The sequence below is a fragment of the Mus caroli genome, unplaced genomic scaffold (genome assembly GCF_978045245.1).
Source record: "Mus caroli unplaced genomic scaffold, Mus_caroli_1 scaffold_14, whole genome shotgun sequence".
In the NCBI taxonomy this organism is placed as follows: Eukaryota; Metazoa; Chordata; class Mammalia; order Rodentia; family Muridae; genus Mus; species Mus caroli.
The window spans coordinates 13933467-13955086 of NW_028227269.1; the positions used below are offsets into that span (position 1 = coordinate 13933467).

The 21620-nt window shown below is 49.2% G+C and overlaps 1 protein-coding gene across 4 annotated transcripts in view; it reads right to left on the bottom strand.

The window, feature by feature from the left end:
- The window catches only part of Greb1 (growth regulating estrogen receptor binding 1), a 68119-nt gene that overhangs the window by 42102 nt on the left and 4397 nt on the right, over positions 1-21620 (bottom strand). For all 4 annotated transcript variants that reach the window (XM_085830119.1, XM_085830118.1, XM_021179264.2 and 1 more), the window contains exons 2-9: positions 21113-21232; positions 19207-19383; positions 10683-10865; positions 9210-9353; positions 6784-6912; positions 3095-3208; positions 2548-2691; positions 662-847 (exon numbers count right to left, since the gene is read on the bottom strand). In XM_085830119.1, the coding sequence (XP_085686245.1) occupies positions 662-847; positions 2548-2691; positions 3095-3208; positions 6784-6912; positions 9210-9353; positions 10683-10865; positions 19207-19383; positions 21113-21232 (1197 nt within the window). The remainder of the gene's footprint in view (positions 1-661; positions 848-2547; positions 2692-3094; positions 3209-6783; positions 6913-9209; positions 9354-10682; positions 10866-19206; positions 19384-21112; positions 21233-21620) is intronic.

Genomic DNA, 21620 nt, shown 5'->3' on the forward strand with positions numbered 1-21620 from the left:
AGTGCATCACAGCTGGCCTGGACACATCCACATAGAAACCAAGGCTGTGTTTCCTGAATTTATACCTTTGGCCTTAGCATCCATGGGACTTAAGAACTCTCAGTCCTCAGGGCAGCTGAGTAATACAACTGGAAATAACCAACAAATCTTCCACTTATTCCCACACTCACCTGTCATGTCCACCCCTGACCCCACACACACTTCTGTGCTCTCATACCCCAGACACCTCCATCTGTGCTCCTACCCACAGCCAGCTCCCGACCTGTGCTCCCACCCACCTACACACCCCCAACTATGCGCTCTTTTCAGCTTTCCAGAAGGCCGTTCCTTCTGGTGGTCAAGGCCTGTCTTGATAACCCTAACGGGCCCCCCCATGCCCACACCCCATCAAGTTCCCTCTTATTCCTCTTGCCTGGTTGAGCTGACTCTCTCTGGGGGAACAGTGTTGACGACATCCCTGTGTCTTTTGTGTATGGAGCTATGGAACAGCAGGTGAGTGAACAGTCTCTGAACCTCTCTGTTCATTGCACCTTTCTGTTTGCTGACCCCTCCCTGGGAAGGGCAGGGCAAACCTGCTCTTCATATTCTTCTCTGGCCTCCCGAGTCTAGTTGGTCCTCCCACTGAGATCCATCCCTAACCAGCAGCTGGCCACAGGCTCACCGAGTTGGACGAGGTAGTAGACGGTCAGCAACAGCTGTGTCTCCTCAGATATGGGCTGCATGGTGGAGGCACCATGTTGCTCATAGGCCCTGGCAAGTGACTGGGAGTTCTGGTAGCAGGTGTACAGCAGGGGGCTGACGACCACATCATTCAGGTTTCCGCAGAGGTAGGGAAAGTTCCCATGGCCTAGAGGAGAAGAAGACCAATTCAGCAACTGGTCTTGTGCTCGGCTTTGGTGAGGTACCACTGTAGCTTCCCTGAGCATAAACACCAGGAGAACTCTTAGGTCTCTCAGAGGCTCCTTTTCTGAGAAATCTCAGATCTGCTACAGTCCCTGCTGTGTATACCTACTCTGCCCTCCTAGAATCTAGGACAAAATGTCATCTATCATGTCCAGCCATAGGCAGGGCATTTGCTTGTTCATGCCGTCCAATCTCTTTATTTTGCAGTTGAGCAAGTTCAAGCCCAAATTAAAAAAGCTTGCCCAGAACCAAATGGCAATGGCCTCGAAACAGCTGGCATATGTGTTGCAGTGAGGACTGTTCACCAGACATGTGTCCCACCACCAAGCCTTGCACCCTCCCAAGGATCTTTAGCTAACAGAGTTAACAAAACAGGTCGGTGTCTAGACCCAAAGACCTAGAAAGTGAACAACCTTGAGGAATGCTGGAGTGGATGTTAGAATCCTTCTGATGACAGCCCTTAGGGTAGACCTGCCCAAGCAGGGGTCTGACTCCTTCTTTGTCATCATTGGCTGCATGACCTTAGACAAGAACTTGACCTTCTCTAAGCCTTTGCACAATGGGGAGATGGTAAATGCTCAGTCATGCTGAGAAAGAATGTCCCTCTTTGACTCTCACTATGGGACTCCATGAGCCACTTCCTGAGAAAAACTTTCTCAAACTCAAAGTGTGACAGATTTGCTAAGACATGTGCTGGCCCCACCCACATCTCCAAGTTTCAGAATTTAGGTATGTTCTGTCTCTGGGGCAGGCCTGTGAATCCAACTTTCTGTTTACTCCCCTCTGATGCTGAGGTGCGGGGTCAGCTGGACAGCACCGTTCACAAATGTGCCAGCTTACAAGTGGCACTGTGGCTACCTTAGAAAAGGGATGCCACGCTTGTCATGCAAGGGGCTGCCAGAAGTCCCCCTGAGAACTGAATGAAAGCTAAGTTACAGAGCTGCTGGCCGGGCCGTGAAGCCGAGGTGGGCATCAGGAAAGGAAGTGCGCTCGAGCAAAGCAGAGACTGCGCTGAGTTTGCTCAGTTTGTGATGCGGGTCTGTGTGGCTCCCTTCATGAGCCATCCTGCCCAGCACAGGTGCTGGGGTCCACCTCTGAGTCCTGCAGGCTGTCCCAGTTCTGCAGCCTCGCCTCTCTCACCCATTCACCCACAGAACAACATGAAAGAGCTACAATGCTACCTCCAGGTAACCTATACTAGCCACCATGCAGAGGAGATCAAATCCTATCTTATCTAATGCTTCTGGAACAGTGATTGTCTGAATGCTGCACAATCCAAAATGACTGGTGGCTTGGGGTGACAGTGGAACAAAGCCACGGGGTTGCTTCATCCATCCCCCGAGTCCTCGGCAGTAGCTGGACAAGTCAGCAGGGATTCAGTGAAACAGAGTGAATGAAGGAAAGGACAGCAGATGAGCAAGCAGCGAGTGTCCTGGGTAATGTCACTATGCCCCTGCTGGGACGAACTGTGTCGTTCTCGGCCCTCTGGAGCCTGGGGCCGCTTCATTTGATCATTGCCCTGGATAGCGTTCAGATTTGTTCAGGAAGATGCCTTTGGACTCGGACTGAGAGGAGGTCCCAGTTTTGTGTGGGAGTCCTTGCACACTTTGCTACCTCCACTGCTGGGTGCACAACTGTACTTGCCTTTAAATATCACTGGCTTGGCCTTGCATATTTTCAGCAAGTTGTCCGGAACAGACACTGGTTCACCAGAGGCCACTACCGGGAAGGTGACTGAAGCTGGTCCCACCAAGCCAGCCTGGGGCACACAAGGTATGCTGGTACCTTCTAGAAACACAGCAAGTAGATTAGTAAAACACAGCAAAGGAGGCATCTGTCCCCAGCCCACCCAACATCCACCCGCCCACAAAACTGCTGCCTCCATACTCATAAACCTGTGGACTCACTCAGCCCCACCTTCCCCGCCAATAAACACTGTGCACACCATCAGCTGAGGAGCTGCTTGGAGACCTTGCTAGATCAGGGGCTGATACAGAAGTATCACAGGAGACTAGACCTCAGGAAGCAGCAGGAACATGAGAAGAGGTCCTTCTGCTAAGCCAGGGTCTGGCTGCCCAGAACCCCCTCATACATCTGCCTGCCCACGTGTGCATATATGCACACATGCTGCTGGCAGGCCACCACCACTGGTGCCCAACTTTAGGATTTGGGCAAGGCCTTAGCCACTTACCGTGCTTGGCTCTGTTGCCACCACCCTGAATGAAGCCTCCATCCGTGGTTGATTTAGACTCCGGGGACCACCCTTTGTGCCGTTTTTTGGGAGGCCCAGAGTTTGGCAAGATACCTAGACAATAGTTAAGAGCATGGGTTAAGCCACCATTGGAAACTGGCATCAATAAAAGCCTTTCCTGATTTGGAGTGTCCATCTGTTTTGTTTTGTTTTGTTTTGTTTTGTTTACAAAGGTAGGGCTCAACTCCAGGACCTTGTATGTGCTAGGCAGATGTTCTAACACTGGGCTTAACCTTAACACTATCCTTAACCCTTGGTAGTTTTTAAAATCACAGCCTTTAAAAAAAATCACAGCCTTACAATGGATTTTAAGCTCTAGTCAAGTCTCTAGGCAAAAGGAAACACCCTGTCCATTTTTATAATGTTTCACTCCACAGTTGCGTTTAGGCTGCACCTCTCTAAGATGCATTTTTTAAAAAACTGCCAAAATAATAATAAAATCTAACGAGAAAGTGGTTTAATCAGAAGTAGAGAGAATACAAGTAAAATGCTTAAATGAAATGCTTAGCCAAGGGTTTGGGCTCAGTAAACTGCAGCCACCAGCACCAACCTCCTATTACCGAAATGTCCAGCACTCAGTGCACCAACACAATTTTGCCACTTGAGGGCAGTGCTGATCCACCTGCACACCCCCTTCCTGCCCTCCAACCCCACTGTCACCCCCCAACCCCCACCACCACCACCACCCCCCGCCCCATCCAACCTGGACAGCTAATGTCACATGTTGCAAAGGAAGACCAGAGGCTGAACCCACTGTTGCATGTGAGTCTCTGCCCACTCTAGATGGCAACATGCTCATGACTTAAATCTATTTGTAAATTATTCAAAGTACCAAGAATGGGCCACCATATTTTCTTGAAAATCCAGACACAAATTTTCTCATCTCTAGAGCCAACCCTGCTACACTTTAAATTCACCTGGACACTTTTAAAACTACCTAGCCAAAGGTGGCGGTGCATGCCTTTAATTCCAGCACCCAGAAGATAGAAACAGGCAGCTTTCTGTTGAGCTCAAGGCTAGTCTGGTTTACATTGTAAGTTCCAGGCCAGCTAGGGCTACATGGTGAGACTCTGCCTTTAAAAACAAGATAAGCAAACAAAACCTGTCTGTCTGAGCACAAGCCTAGTCCAAGGAACTCAAGTGGCTCAGCATGTGGGGAGCGAGTCATTCTGATAGCTGGAGCTCCCGGATGATGTGAACCCAGGCTGAGGGTAACACCACCTTCAGTGGAAGCAGAGAGTACACACAGACCTGGAAGATGCTCATCCAAGCTGTCTCTGCTAGACTCTCCTTAGAGCTACCACAGGGGGGCTCTGAGGTGACGGTACATGCTGTCACTAGTGCCTGGGTTTTTCTGAAGCCTGCGGCAGTTTGAGATTGACTGCTGTAGAGTCCCTCCAAAGGGACCTTAAATACAACCTCATCATTAGACAGACCAAAGCAGAAGAAAATAGAGAGAAACAAAGTAGCACAGGGTTGAAGGGCATGAAGTACTTTCCCTACAAAGCCCTTGCAAACCGGCAGGTTTCTTTGCCTCAGAGATAGGGCTCTACGTCTGCACCAGGTGTTCAGCTCGCACAACACTAGTCCCAGAAACAGAGGAAGAACTCCTCAGAGAGAGGACCCGCCGCTCCTCTAGGAAGTGCTTCTGAACTACTGAGGGCAGGGCTGCAGCTGAGGATTCTCTTCCTCCTCTAGAAGGTCAACAGGAAATGCCTCTACTGGGACTCTTCACCAGTAAGTACTCTCAAAACAGCAGATACCAGCGTATCTGGTAGAGGGGACCCAACTGGCATTTCTGAGGAGGAAGTTCAGGATTTTTAGCTTCTGGTTCCCTGCTTCCTTAGAGCCCAACCCTCATCTGAGACAAGGCTCCTAGTTCATATCCTCCACCAGGGGGTAGCATTTCACTGAGAGCAGCCAGTGTCAGTCGGAAGGAGTTTCCTACACACTGCTTTTGAGTGTCTCCTCCCCCCAAGGACAGAAGGCATGATAGCTCTGATTAATATGCCTGTACTCAACTCTGTGACTCAGGTGAGCCAGTGTCTCTGACTTAGTCCCTCTCTCTGTCAGGCTCACCAGAGCCGTGTGCTGGGACTCCAAGAATTCTTTTATGGGAGAGGAGACTATGTCCCTGAGCTGAGCTCTAAAGGCCATCTAACAGAGGTGGGGTGAGCACTTAGAGACGGGACAGAGTGTGAACATCATGTTGAGCCACCAAGGCAGTGAACAGCTGAAGGCGAAGAATGGGGTTCAACGGGCTGATCCCAGAAGATCTTTTAAGGCTCCAGCAGCCTGGAGTTTAAAGATCTCCATTCCCCACACAACTCCACAAAGTAGGCTTGGGGAGTTCAAGTCCAATCCTGAAGGAGCCTCTGTAGGCTACTGCCCAAAGCCAAGCTCCGGGCCCAGGCTGAGCAGAGCTGGCACACTGTTGTCTGAGGTATGAGTTGTATGACACCAGGATTAAGGGTCTTCTAGCTAAGCTCAGGGGGAAAGCCATGGACAGCGAGGAACCTCCTGTCCTTATGACCACGGGCAGTCTTCGGTTATGTGGCTGCTGCTGCATCAGCACCTGGAGGAGAAGCAGCCCCTGGAGGAGAAAAGGTGGGAGTCTTCAGGGTAGGGTGGGGAATGATAAAGGCTCCAGGAATGTGGAAGCTAGTCAAGACTGAAGAGTCTTGGATCCATGTTGGGGCAGGAGGGTTGCATCTACAGAGAAGCCTCCAGGCACAACAGAATTATATTCCAGTCCAGGGTGCTTCTCTGGACCTCAGTCTCTTCCTCAGTGGTAAAAATAAAACTCAGGCACCACACTCTACCCATGAGCTGCAACCCCATTCCTAGGATGGACATTTTCTAAGTGTCCTTCCAGTGTAGTGTCTCAGACCCTAAGCACCAGCTCAGCCCTGTTCACAGAGTCAAGGGAGGAGGGAGAGACAAAGCAAGAAGAGAAGGGGAGCAGAGAAGACTTGCTGTCAGAAGGCTTGAAAGCAGAGAAGTCTTGTCCCTAAGATGTGTCCTTAGGAACAGTGATGGTGGGGTCTGAAGGCAGTCCCCAGGTCTCTTTGCCCCCTTCCTCCCACAGGTCTCTGGTACTCATTTATCTCCTCCACCAGGTATTAACTGGGCAGACAAGCTTCCGTGGTGGGCTGATGCTGATAACCATCACCAGTATCGTTCAGTGATCTCCCAGATGTGCAGCGATTCCATGCAGCATCTGGAGAGACTCTTACTGTCCTCACGGTGGCATACTAACTCCCAAGGAGGGCCGGCTGAAGAGGCTGCGTGGTCCTACAGCTTACAAGACAGAGCTGGGCTCTGAGTTCATTCTTACCTGTTCTGGCATCAATACTCCCAATCTTCCTGACACCTACTTCAGAAGAGGTCACCGACCATCAGCACAGAGCCCTCACTGCCCCTCAGCACACGTGATGCCTCCCACACTTGACTCCCACAGCACTGGCTCAGGCAGAGACCGAAGGACATGTGACACTTATCCTGATGCTCACTAATGCAACATTAGACTCTCGAGGCTCCATGCCCCCAGTCCCATAGCTCCCATGCCCTCTCTGGCCCAGGCCTAGAGAAAAGAAGGGCCCCAGCACCCCCAGAGTCAGCAGCACTACCCAAAGCTGAGGGGCGCGGCAGGGCAGACAGGCTACTCTTCACCAGCTGTGGGTGCTTGGGGGAATCCTTGCCATTGAAGACAGCAGGACCTGTTGCTGTGGTCACTGAGGGGTGATCAGAGGCTGGTCCTGAAAGCAGAAAGGATGGAAAGGGGGTCAGACCACAGGCTGCACTAGAGACAAACATACTAGCTCTGTGCTGCTGAGTCCCATCAGGAAAGTACGGATCCTCACATATAATTCTGCCACATAAACACACACACACACACACATACACAGAGAGAGAGATTGAGAGAGAGAGAGAGATACATACATGCATCCATGTGTGCACATTTGCTTATACACTCAAAAACCCACATACGCATGCATGTGTGCATAGAGAAACACATGCATACCTGTGTGCACATTCTTTCCCATATGGACATACACGTGCACATATGAATGCAAACACATTTCCAACTTCACAAACATGTACACAGATGCACAGGTATGCATATAGGAGCATATGCCTGTTCTCCTGTTTACACATTCAAGTGCACAGAAGCATACTTAATAAGCAATAAATGTACAAGGAACAAATATACACCAATACATGTATGCACACTTAGAAATACATACATGTTCCTGCTTACATATGAACATGTGAGCAGACAGACGCATACAAACATGAGCATACAGATGTCATGAACCTTTGCTTTCACCCCAGTGGGTCTAGTGTGGCTAAAGGAAGGACCTGGGTGTGTGTGTGGCCAGGCTTCCTAACGCACATCCCCGTGTCTGAGATGGATGCTTCTGTGTGCTTCTAGCTTCCTCTACTTCTGGAGTTCAGTTTATATCAAAAGACAGCCAGGTTTTATGCCTTCCCTGGCTGGTTGTTGGTGGCACACACCTTTAATTCCAGCACTTAGAAGGCAGAGATAGGCAGGTCTCTTAATTTGAGGCCAGCCTGGTCTACAGAGTGAGTTCCAGGATAGACAGGATTATACAGAGAAACTGTCTCAAAAACAAAAGAAAACAAAAGATAAATCAAGGAAGGCTGGCGGGTGGGTTACTGACTGCATCTGAGCTACTTAGAGGGTTCAGGCTCCCCAAGTTTTGGGAGTAATTCTGGGGACAACCATGGATTCTGATCATAAGGAGGCCTTCACTAGCTGGAATAGTCTGGAAGGCTTTTAAGTGGAAGCAACATGGGGGGGCAGTGCCCTGTGACAGTTAGAATGTGGTCTGGGGCTGACTACTTTGTGTCCAAACCACAGTCCCACTGCTTATGAGCTGTGTGACCTGAGACACTAACTGAACCTCTCCAAATGTCTGTATCCCCTCCACAGAATTGGGTTCAGGGTAGCAACTGGCAGAGCTGGTGTATGAAGGACCCAGGTGGATAAACATCCAGGACATGGAACAGGTACCGCTGGGGGATGCTGACGCTATAATCTCATTTAGCTCACCCTGTGAGCTAGATGGGAAAGGATCTCCAGGTTAACTCAGGGGAAAGAGTTAGGTTCCCAGAGTCATGTGAATTGCACAACCACTCAGCATGGATGGTGGCGCTGGCCTCGACGTCAGGTACTTAGACACAAAAACAGTAGGGTCCCCAGTCCACAGTGAAAAAGGGAGTGAAGGGCCTGGACACTGGAGGAAGAGGCCAGAGGCCAGCTGTGGAAGGGAGCTTAGAGCCTTGGAAGGACAGCATGTTCCAGCCATAGTGACAGATGGGTCCTAGAGCAGAGCCCAGGACACTGGCTCCACTCCCTGGGCAATATACTGCACTGACTTCCTGGGCAAGAGAAATGAAAACCACCAGTGACTCTGAGTCCTCAGAAAGGCTGACATTTCTAGGCAACAGCCACCATGCTTACTTACAGACATCTTCTGTGTGACGGTCAGGACCACATGTGTGAAACAGAAACACCTGATGTGCAAACTTGCCTCCCCTCTAACCCCCTCCATCCCTGTGAGATCCTGGGCAAGCCTCAGCCTCCATGAGCCTCCATTTTCCAAACATGCCACTGTTCACAGGGCATGGTGAGCCTTAGGTGCACACACAGAATAGGCATACCCATCATGGAATAAATGACCAGATCTAACCTCAGACCCAACTAGCAATCCACTTGAAATGCTGGCTTGGTACTTGTCATCCAGTGTACTAAGTATGCAGATGGACTCTGATACAGAATCCCACCACTGGGGGAATCACATCCCTTATCAAACAGGAGAGCAGGCAAGCCTTCCCAATGAAAGCCAACATGTACATGTTGCTAAAACTTACAGATTCAAAATGACACAGAACAACAACATGCAAAGTGAAATTTAAACTCCAAATGACATAGAATGAGACAACACACAGCGTTGTCTTTATTTATTTTGAAGAATGCCGACGCCAGGCATGTGGCTTTAGCACCTGGGACACCACTCTGAGGTCTCACCTGCCTGTTGAGCTCCCACTGGGACACTGGGGTTTGTCCCAGGAACAGGCTCAGTGGGGAAGGCAGCCAGGGACCCCGAGCTCTCCAGCGGTGGGAAGAGAGAACTGGAGCAGGTGTTGGTGGAGTTCTGTCGACCTCTGAACTCTAAGGGAAACAAGAAGCACGTGTGAACTCTAATTGGCTCTTCTCCAATGGCTGCAGAATGACTTCCTGGAGCAGAACTGTCTATAGGAGAGAGGGGCACGAGAGTGTTTATAAAGGATGCGGGCACCACGCTAGTCCCTGCTTTTGTGTGTTGCAGGGCAGAGGTGGCATGTTCTGTAACCTGTTCCCTACCTAAGGGCAGAGCCTCTATCCACAGAGAGAATAAAGTGCCCAGTGGGAGGAGCAAGAAATACAACTTATGAAACTGAGCTATCTCAGCTCTGTGCTTAACATCCAAGGAGCTACAGAGTAATGCCTCAGGGCACAGGCTAGTCAGTACCTCCTTCCACCCCTACACATCCTCTTTCATGAACACTGCCCCTCTCCCCAACCCTCAGCAACAGCGCTGAACTGTGAGCAAGATAGAGAACTGGTCCCATTGGGAAGAGCAGCTTCACCCACGGGGCCTGGGAACTCCCTGATACATAGCGGGGAACTTACTAAGCAGTCACAGAATAAAGCAAAGGAGGAAGAGAAAATGAGAGGGGAAGAGGAGAAGAGGAAAAGAGGAACAGCACTCAGCCACTCACACCCGGGACCTCTTCCTTCCACTCAAAGAACTAGTGTGGAAGATTCCAGGAGATTCCAGGAGGGAAAGGACAGCTCTCCCGACTACATCTGGGAAGTTCCATCTTGGGCATGCTCTACCACCCAGGGCAGGACAAGGACAGCCAGTGCCCTTCCTCAGTTGACACAGTGGATAAGGATACAAGGGAGGCTGAGGGGCCACGTTGCGGCCTTTCCTGGTGAAGCCGAACTCACCCCTGGGGACCAGCACCACAGAGCTATCTCTTTGGTCACAGGGTTCAGGGATGCAGAGGGTGATGGCTGGCATTGTTCAAACTCAACATTCTCAGCCTCCTCCCTGTGACACCTCGAGAACAGGAGCCTCTTGCTGGGGGCTGTCTTACACACTGTGGGGTGTTTAGCAGTATTGGAAGTGCCTGCAGCCACCTCTAGTCTTTATGATCAGGAGCATCTCAGGGCAGTGATAAATGTCCCCTGAGAACAAGAACCACTGTCCCTAATACCCACCAAAAAGAGGCTCAGTACCAGGTGGCCCTCTGCTAGTGTTTACCCAGCCCAGTGAGTCTGTCATATAATTTGTCCAAGTACCATCCCCAAGAGGCAGCTATCTTCAGTAGCCTCCTGCTACGGCCTGTACCTCTGTACAGAGATCCCACCCCCTCCTAGCCTCACAATGCCCACTGGGAATGCATACCCAGCTCCCTTCCCCTCTGCCCCTGCGGATTCCAGCCCCTCCCTCACCGGAGCCTTTCCAGCAAATCAAAGGTCCTTTGGTCAGTGCCCCTTGTGCATTCCGAACCAGATAGTACTTGAGGTGCTTCTGTTTCTTGGGCTGGGTGGTCAGCTTCAGGTTGATGTGGTTGGAGAACTCGGTGAAATAGCAGAAGCCTTTCTTTCCACAGCCAACACAGTTCCCAGAGAAACCTGGGCAGGAAGAAGCATGCCATGAGCCTCTCTGTCTCCCTTTCAACTCCCCTCCAGCTTCCACTTCAAACAACTTGAACCCCAGACCATCACCCAGAGAGTGCCAGAGGCAGAGAACCTGTCCTGGTAATCAGACCAGGGAGTCAAGATACCCTTGACTCAACAAGACCGAAGAGACTGGGCCACAGAAGAGAGTCTGGGCAAGCTTGAGAGAGTTCATCCTCTTGGGGGCTGCACTGGCTGGCTAGTTTTGTGTCAGCTTGACACAAAGGAGCTTCAGTTGAGGAAATGCCTCCATGAGATCCAACTGTAAGGCATTTTCTCAATTAGTGATCAAGGGGGAAAGGCCCCTTGTGGGTGGGACCACCTCTGAGCTGGTAATCTTGGTTCTATAAGAGAGCAGGCTGAGCAAGCCAGGGGAGACAAGCCAGTAAAGAACATCCCTCCATGGCCTCTGCATCAGCTCCTGCTTCCTGACCTGCTTGAGTTCCAGTCCTGACTTCCTTTGGTGATGAACAGCAGTATGGAAGTGTAAGCTGAATAAACCCTTTCCTCCCCAACTTGCTTCTTGGTCATGATGTTTGTGCAGGAATAGAAACCCTGACTAAGACAGTGGCATACTAAAAATTCCACATATTGGAATGGATGAAGAAAATGTAGTCTACACACACAATGGAATTTTATTCAGCCACAGTGAAGAACACAATTGTATCATCTGAAGGGGGGGGGGAATGAATGAAACTGGAGGTCATCATGTTAAATGAAATAAACCAGACTCTAAAAGACAAACACGTTTTTCTCTCATATGCAGAATCTATATTTTAAACATAGATGTATATGTATGTGTTTGCGTATGTGGGTTGCTAGATAGATAGACACGGATTATCTATATATCTATATATCTTTAAAAGAGGGAGAAAGAGGAATACGAGAATAATGGGGGGAGAAAAACTATATATATGTATATATATATATCCTTGATATGCAGAATCGGGATATTTTTACATATGTGAAATACATGATGCATACTGATATACATAATATATATTGCTTTAGATCTATAATAAAGGTGTAACACTGAAAGGAGGAAGAAAACCAGGAAGGGTAGCTATGGGCAAATATGAACAAAATATGATGATATATATGCATGAAAATGTCACAATACAACCCGTTATTTTATGTGATAAGAAATACCAAATGCATGGGGTAGGAACCCTGGGAGTGAGACCCAAAGTTCAGCAGCCATCAGGGCAGGCAATCTTTCTAGTGTGCTAGACAGGCCTTTCTGCCGGCCTGCAGCCCTAGACAGGCCATCAGGTAGTGATGAGAAACCTCCTTTACGAGCTACAGACATGCAGAGCATGTGTGTAAAAGCATCTCTACAAAGCACAGAGCCCTTCCACAGAGCCAGCCACAGGCATTGGTTAATACAAGAGTCACATGACAATTCTGCCTCTCTATTTAACCACTGCTCCTGTGTAAGCCTGTGGACAACCTTGCCCTGTCAATAGCCAGTCTGCTTCCTGTGAGTCCAAGGTCCCGGGTCAAGGGAGGCCCTGGCCTGGGGCAGAACCAGATTTACTTAGTTTATCACACTCTCTGCTTGTTGGTCTCCAGAGGTCGTTTTGCGTGAGGCCATAAAAGCCACATGTCCCTACATAAGCACTACTCCTAAGCAGACTGTCCCTGGGGACTCTGGCTAATATTCAAAAGAAGTCTAGTAGGTGAGATGAAAAGTTAAAACCATTGCCCCAGAGAAGACTCCATACTGCACAAAATCCCAATTAGCATATCATGAGCAGTTTAATATTCTATAAAAGGCCTTAGAAGCGAGGGAAAACCCCAGTCTGTCAGGGATCAGTATAGGATGAATTGACCATCAAAATCCTACTCACACTGTACCAGTGTGGGCAGGTAACAGCACACACGGACAATGCTGTGGGGGACTCAGAAGAGGCTAATGTGCACACAGGGCCAGGCACATTGTGCCATTCACTGTCAAGTGCGCAGGGCACTTGGCTTAACTGACCCATTGCCAGTCACTATGGAAGACAGAACGTTCTTGTGAAATCCTTCGTATCAGACACACAAGAGCGGCAAGTAACCTCAACCGAAGGATGAAGTCCAGGTCCACAGGCACCCAAGACTATGGACTCCTCCATCCATCGCTAGCTTTATCTTCTCACTAAGACAAGGTGCCTCTTAACTCATCCACTCCAACTGCCCCTACCCTGCCCAGTCTCGGTCTCTTCCACAACCCCCCTACACATACCCAGCCATTCCTCAGTGCTCAGCTCCTTGGCTCAGCGGGAATGGGCTCTTTCCCAGACTCGTACACTCATCTCTCTCTGAGTCCTAGAATCTGATCAGCATCAGGGAAATGTATATCTTGTTCCTCGCAGCTCTCTCCCAAAGGGCCATGCTAGGGTGACCGTTCACATGTTGAGTTGTAAGCCAGTGTGTGCTGACTGAGAGCACCATGTGACATTATTAAGAAGGTCGGAAAGAGGGGCATAATTAACCAACTAATTAATAATAACCCTTCTATTTACCTATTGGCTTCCAACCTAGAAACCTTGAGACATACTCAGCCTGACCGGCCCTCAAGAGTACAACCTGGAGAAATGTCTAGGGATCCTGAGAAGGAATACTAAGCCTGAGCATAGAAAAGATCCTGAACAAGACATGGGAACTACAAGGTCGAGAACACTCTTCGGTGACCGGCTAGCCAGGTTACAAGCCATGTACATGGAGGCCTCATGGTGTCAGCAAGCATGCCCAGCAGGAAGTAACTGGAGCAGCTCCTGATGGCTCCGAGGTGAGAGTAAGTGTCTGGTCCAGGCACACAGTGGACAGCTGGGTGCCGGCAAGCAGACTGCTTCCAGTTGGGAAAATAGCTTTTCTGGGGGATAAGCAAAGAAGCCAGGGCAAGAGCATAGGACCCAGCCTTGAGGAAAGGAAGGGCTCAAACCACCAGATGAGCAGATGATGTCATCCAAAGAGTCAGGAAATTCCTTGAAGGGCGATCAACACTTTCAAGAAAGAGTACAACATGGAGCCCTTCCTTTTAGGAATCGACCCTGGGACTTGGAAGTTTATAAAGACCTCATCAGAAAATGAGGTAGCTGGACATAAGCCTCAGACTCTGCTGGGCAGAGATCCTAGAAATGAAGGGACTATGCCGTTGCTATGTGATCTATGCAAAGAATCCTCTTCTAACTCCAGCACCCCAGGATCTTTCCACGGAGCTCGTTTGGTAACCAGAGGGCTATTCATTTCAAAACCATATCCCTGAATGGATGCTGCACCTGCAGGCTGCCGTGTGAAGCATGCCCTCCTATGGGGAGGGTGCCACCCACCCATGCAGCAAGCATGCAGGAATACAGATGCCAGTAGGACTCAGGCTTGAGTCCTGACTTAAGTATACCAGGTTTCTTCACATCTCTGAGCTTCAGTTATATCATCTGCAAACATGACCAGAGCTAATATTTATTGTACAGCCACTGTGTGTTAAGCCGTGTGTGTGAAGCCCTTTATGCTATCAAGGTCCACCCCCCACGTTGAATCTCATGAAACCTGTAAGTTAATCCATAATGTCTCCAGTTTACAGGTGAGGGGAATCAAGGCACAGAGAAGTGACTTCCCCGTGGCCTAGAGTAGGCCCAGCTTTGATGTATGCCATCTCTTCTATAAAACCACCTACAAGAAAACTACAAGGGTTAAGGTGTCCCCTGAATATATAACAGATCCCAGACTTAGAGCATGGAGTTCTCTCTCTTTCCCTGAACTAAATGGGAAAGAGGAGCATGCAGGTGGCAAGAGATAAGATGTGACCCTGCCTGGGTTTCCATTGCTCAGTCACAGAAGAGAGAAGGAAGGCGGAGACAAAAGCTGCCATTTCCTTCCAGACTGAAGTGGCATGATTCTTCCTAGAAGCCCCCATAGTGGCTTCCTTTGGACTTGGTGGGTGGCAGCTAAGCACATGGCTTTATGGCCATTGGAGGGGGTGAGCTTGTTTCTGGGATTATGTCCCTTGTGGAAAAGGGGTCTCCATCATCCAACCCTCACGAACAGGCTGGATTCCCATTGACACACACAACCTAAAGGAGACCTCCGAGATAGCCCCGTGAGAGACATGAGTGGCTACAGTGAGTGGTCACAAACATTCATGTTTGTGTGTGTGAGCACACTCTGAGAGCAAAGAAGGGACAGACAGTTTCTGAGTTTCCCCTTCAAGTGAGCCCTATCCCAGTTCCATGCAGAAACACTCGACTGCATGTGGGAGAAACAGGCAAAGCTGAGTCACTCTGACTCCTGGTGAAACAGGGGTCAGGGCAGGGTGCTGGGGTACAACATGGAGAGCTTGAGACTTCAGTGAGAACATCAGTTACACTGAGTCCTATACCAACCCCAAGCTTGTTCTCTGCCTTCGTTTCTTTCCTGATAAAAATCAATTGGATGTGTAAGCCCCAAGAGAGCATTTTAAAACACAATAATTGCCTTACTTTTAGAAGATTTATTTATTATTTTTGTTTATGTGTGTGTGAGAAAGAGAGAGTGTGTGTATGTAATTGTGTGAGGGAACGCCCATATGTGTGAAGGAACTCACACAGACCATAAGAAGATAATTGAAGCTCCTAGACCTGGAGCAGATGCTAGGAACTGAACTGAAAACTCTGGAAGTGCAGCAATCCCTCCTTACCCCTCAGGCATCTCTGCAGCATCTCCTAGTTGCCTTATTCATAACACCACAAATATTTCTTAAAAGTATAAACTGGAAGGAAAAACGAAGGAGAAGGGTCACATAATTTTAAAAGACAGGCGCTGAGGATGTTCCTCACGTGGGGAGCATCTGCTTGCTTTGCACTGGGTTTGACTCCGACATGGCATAAAACTGAGTATAAGTAGAACAAGACCATATGTCTCAAAATATAAACACATATTAACAATTCAAAAAGAGAAAAATTAAATCAAAAAATGCTTTTAGAAAACATTGGGTCTTGAATTTAATAAACCAACTTTTAAAAAAGAGTATATGATAAAATCTGAACTCACTGAGTATTTAACAATATTTATGAATGCCTTAGCTTTTTAGATAGGATAATAGCACTGGCTTCCCAGAAAAAAAAATGTCCTTGTCCTTTAGAGACAGATACACATGGCAATAGTTTCAGATGAAGTACACAGGAGGTGGAATTTGCTTCCAGATAACCCTGGCGGAGAGAAGAGGGGGGAGTCGCAAGGCGCAGGGCCAGCTGCCCCCAACACTGAAACTACCGAAGACAAAGGACATGGAGGCCTCTTGGACTCTTTTCCATGTTGAAGGTCAAAGATGGCTTCCCAGCTTCTGTCCTGCAGGACCCAGTGAAGGGCCAGCTTCACCCTCTCCAGTGGCCACAGCATGGTTGCTGAGATGTCCTTTCCCCTCTATGACTGCACTACATCATCTGGGTTCAAGACCAAAGGCCTCGCAGGGCTGCCTGGGTGAGCCTCTGCGAGTCACCCTGTGCTTCCCATGCGTCACTTGTTTTTCGGCTTCTCCTGGGTATTTCCAGGCGCATGTCTTCAATGAACAGGATTGACCATGTGAGCGCTGCCGCCACCACTGGTACTGCTTCTTCCCAATTAGAAAAAATGTTACTCGTTTTTCAGGACCCATCTTGAAACCAGCTACCACTAAAGCACCTTCGCTATCACCAACAGTCCATGCTTACACCCTAGTGACCTTCTGGGGCACGATGCCCGTAAGGTTCGGTATAAGATTTGCTGGCATGGTTACTTGCTATGGACCTTATGGATCCTGATGGACCCCCAATGTTTTCTGCTTGTCTCCGTATCAAACCAGAAGCTCCCAATGGAAGGGTTGAGTTCCCAGGTATACCTAGACATCAGGCTTCATTTGATCTTACACATTCAACAAATGTGTGAATACTTTGCCTACTAACTAAACTATAGACTCATTTTCACCTAAGAAATAAGCATGCCACAAAGACGGACATTGGCTTCTCTGATGGGTAAGGTATTGGTTAACTTAGATTAACTACTGGCACCAACAACAGCAAAATCTCAGGAACATACCTACAATGTTAATCTTTCAATTTTCTCAGACAAAATCCCTCAACAGCTTCAAAGCTGCTAAAACAATATTCCTTAAGGCTTTGCTTACTCCAAGATGATCCCCAGACCCTGTTTTATGGATCAGTAAGCAGGGCTGAGCCTGGTTACTGCAGGAGCTGTGAGGACCACCTTGTTCTGGACAACCACCTGGGGTTAATAGCAGGAAACCAAAACAGTGTTAAGTGTCCAAGCTGAGAGCATAAAGTTATGTTCAAAGGAGCGAGCACAGGCTATTTCCAGCCAGCCCTTGTTCTTCATTCCGGATGGCTTCTTGCCAGCAATTAACGAAGTTCCTTCCTGGGCACTCCAGCCACTGGGGAGGAGCCAGACTGTTAGGGGCTGGAGGAGAAGGAGCTGGAAGATTCCTGTCTCCAAGGCTCAAGAGGCAGAGCCTCCCTGATTTACTGCCCCAGTAATTCCCTTCTAGTCACAAAGGGTGGAATTCAGACAAGATCCCCCCCTTGTCCCACCTCATTCTACCCCACCCCACCCCACCTCACCCCACCAGCAGATCAAAAGCCAGCTGTGTGAAGCACCTCCGAAATACGAGGGCTACGTGCACCAGTGAGCAAGCTCTATACACCCAGCGAGCTCCTGCAGAGACACAGAGATTCCCTCAGACACACACACACACACACACACACACACACACAAGCTATGCTGTCCCCTCCTGGGAGCATTCATCTGCCTTGTTTGAGAGTTTACACATTGCAACCCACCCCAGACTGGAAACAGTAACAATTCATTCTTTTCTTCCCAACTCCTCCTCTCTCCCCCCTCCATCCCCCAAGCCTTCCCCTATTGTGGATTTCCCCACTCCCCATAAGAAGCACAAGACTGGATGCTTAAGGGACTGAGTCACATGGAGAATATGGAGGAGATTGTAAGGGTTCTCAATCCATAATTTTGTCCCAGGAATTGTCTCTTCTACCATGAGGAGACCCCATGTGAAACTGGACCACTACCAAGCCCCCCATTACCCAGCTCTCCAAAGAGACGAATGGGCAAATCCAAAGGCATTAGACAAGACAAACCGCCCAACGCCAGGACATATATTCAAAGCCCTCTCTACTGTTTGGGTGAAAGGGGGCATAGGAGGCCACGGGGAAGTCTGGGTAAACAGTAAACAGAGATCTCTGGGTTCTCGGTCCTACTGCCTCTTCCTTGATACTGCACATGAAGGGAGCAAGGTACACAGCAAGAACATAATAATGTCATCTGAGCAAGAGGTCGGCCTAGTCTCCTCATCGCAATGAATCAGCAGGACCTTAGTGGGCCAGTGACTATTTGAAAGACTGTGGACAGGTTCCCACGGGCAGGAGGGAAAGCTGCAACCCACAACTGAACCTTGACCACAGCAAAAGCCTGAGGGGCACAGTGAGTAAGGGAAGAATTTGGAGCTGGAAAGACTTGAACTTGAGCTCCTGGTGTCTTCTTCACTCTCATGACTTAGAGCAAGTTCATGAACAAGTCTAAGCTCGCCTACAGAACTGTGACAGATTCCACCTCTCCAGGGGGCGCTGTAAGGCAAAGCAGAAGATGGCTAGAGAGCCTGGCAATCATTCAGATGTGACCACCCAGTGGCAGGGACATACACAAATGCACACTCTTGGACACACAGCCTCATTCCCCTGCCTGCTAAGCTGCTGAAACTATCTGGGACAGGATGTTTAAGCCCTTTCTGGTCCAGACAGGCAAAGGTAGGTTTGAACGACAAACTATGAAAAAATTAATACTAAGTGGTAGGCTTTCTGGAGGGAAGCAGACAGTCATTTTTTTAAAAAAATTATGTGTGTAGTCAAATACATACGTGTGTTGGAATCCTAGTGGCCAACCTCAGCTGTCATTCCTGAAGAACTGCTCAGCTTGTTTTTTGAGATATCCTTGGGTTTGATAATTCAGCTGAACTGGCTACCCGGTACGCCCCAAGGATCTGTCTGTCTGGAGTTATTGAAAGCATAACCATCAGACCTTTAGCAGACACAGCTGCTAAAGAGCTAACTTGGGGCATGGTAACACATTACTAACCAAACTATCTCCATAGTCCAAGCCAGTAATATTTTAAAATAATTCCCATTTTTCTTCCATTCCATAAGGAAATGTATCAAAAGAGAAAAAGAGGATGTATAGAATATCTAAGTACCCCTTATCACCAGCAGCCGAGGCCTCCCTTCCCCTGCCCCACCACATGCAGACGTAGTCACAAAGAAAAGAAAGAACTCACCGAGCAGGGCATTGTGGCCATTGTCATCGGGCAAGAACCTCTTGTCCACTGCACACACCAGGAGGTGGTCCGGCAGGCTGGGAGACTTAGCACCCACCAGGAGGAAGCCTGCAGGGACTTCAATGGGCTCACTGGAAATGGAGACAAGGCGTAGGTCCTTCCCAGCCTGACAGAAGCCTAGAAGGGGTAGACAGGGCTCACACACTGTCCTGAGATCTCCCGAAACCAAGGGCCTAGGGACAGAAGGAACACCTAATGACCCTTGTTTCTGTGACGCTAATTACCTCTGAGACAACACAAAACCATCATAAAGTAAAAGTTGTCTCATCTTTCACATACTATATTTTATTGGGGCTGCATAATGAATGGCTTCACTCAGGGAAAGTGCCAGAACAGGGCCTCCTCAGCTTCTCCAGTGGGAGCGTGGGGTGCACAGCAGAAGTCTCTCCACACCTTTTGGATGTTGTATTTATGAAACCTTTAAATGTATTTCCTATGAGGAAAAATAAGTTCTCAAAGGTCTCCAAAGAAAGATATAGAAGAGGGAATGGCTGGGGTTTCTCAGGTTCTCTCCTGAGCCTTGCTCTAGATGAGGGGAGCTAACTTCACAGGCTCCCTGCACTGTTAACCCAGAGAGACACGAGACCCTTCCCCATCCTGGGAGTCAACTCCGGGCCCTTTCAGCCATCACAAACTTTTCTTTCTTTGGTTGCTCCAGGTGGTCAGCACTGGTCCGTCATCAGACTTTCTCTCAGCCCAATGAGCAGCCCACCTTTAGGGCAGCTGGAGAATGCATGCTAAGACGGTCAGGATCTACCGCAGGGATGTAGAAATCCAGTGAAAGCCATGTGACTGACTGCCCTTCTCACCCTTTCCCTCTGGGGACACTAGATGGCCCTGTTAACAGCTAGCTGTACTGACTTCTTTGTCTCAGTAACATCAGCTGGCACTCTAAGCCAGGGTCAGGGATAGGGTCAAGGTCAGGCCTCAGAGTGCAGAGGACATTGGCAGCTACCCTGATCGTTTTCCAGTCCCAGTCTGTCACCACTCCCAGGCCATGCCTGAGTGCCCTGTTCATTCGTCTGCAGCTCTGGGGCAACATGCATCTCACGCCATAAGCCTTTGCGCCACTGCTTCCTCTGCAGTTTCCAAGCTTGCCCACCCATGGAAGTCTCCTGGCTAACTCTTTCAGATCATCTAAAACCCAGAGGAAGGTCCCTCTCCTCCAGGGAGCGTCTCTTAAGCTCTCTGCCTACATCTGGAGTTTTCCTCAGTCCCCATGCTGCCAATCTTACCACCCGCACAGAGGGCATAAAGCATCTGTCTCCCCAGATAGCCCCCGAGTTCTCATCTTTAACCTCTGGACTTCTGGAATAATGTTCAATATGTCAACTGCTGTTTATTCTAACAGTGATAGGCAACCCTTGGTTTTCGGAGTAGTGGAGTCTAGAATGTGAACCTGCAGGCCTCTCTGGATACAGAGCACAAGCTCTCACCATTGCACTGAGATGCTACCGTACCCAGCATGCCTTGCCTCTGCTCCTCATCAGCAAAACAGCAGTGATACTGCTGCCTGCCCAAATTCAAGATAATGCAAATATGTTAGCTTCGCAGCCAAGAACTGACAAGACACAAAGGTCATTCCTACCTCATTTCAAATCATTTACCCTGCAAGGTCCACTTGAATAAGGAAAGTATGTTCTGACTTCCAAATAACAGACACAAAACAATGACTACTGGACCCCATGCCATTCCTACAGCTGAGGCTGTCTACAGTGGCCGAGCCGCTGGGGCTGACTCTCAGCCTCCTGTAGCCTATATAGGAACATGAGCCCAGCTCATATCTCTGGGGACAAGGAGGGCTATGACCCAGCTGCAGATCCTGAGCAGGGGTGCAGTGTCTTACCATCCGTGGTGCAGCAGCCTTCAGGAGGAGGGGGCAGCTGGTAGGCATTTGGGGGACTGCTGGGTTCTAACCCTCCTTCTCCATCTTCTTCTTCTTCCTCATTGTCTGCTCGGCTGCCACCTAGATGTGGGAGACAGCAGGGATGGTTTGTAAGGAAGCTGCTGTGGGGCTTTAAAAGCCTGCTCTGGGGCCTTTTCCCTGTACCTTCAGCTACAAGCTCAATAAAGACCCAGGGCCTGGGGAACTGGTTGTGCAGGGGAAAGGAGGCTTGCACTGCTCTAAGAAGCACTCAGTAAACCCTTGCTGCTCTGTAACTCATTGGTCCTTAGGAAGTTGGGCATCCTGATCTTCTGTACCAGGAGGAAAAGCCAAGGCTGTCTCAGGGTGGATGACTCCCCAAGGTGCACACAAACTCAAGCTCACGTTCACTTCTCCTCTAGCCACCACAGCTGCACATGTCTGCCCGGGTATGAGGGAGTTGCTATGGATACGGAAGCTTGCTAAAGAC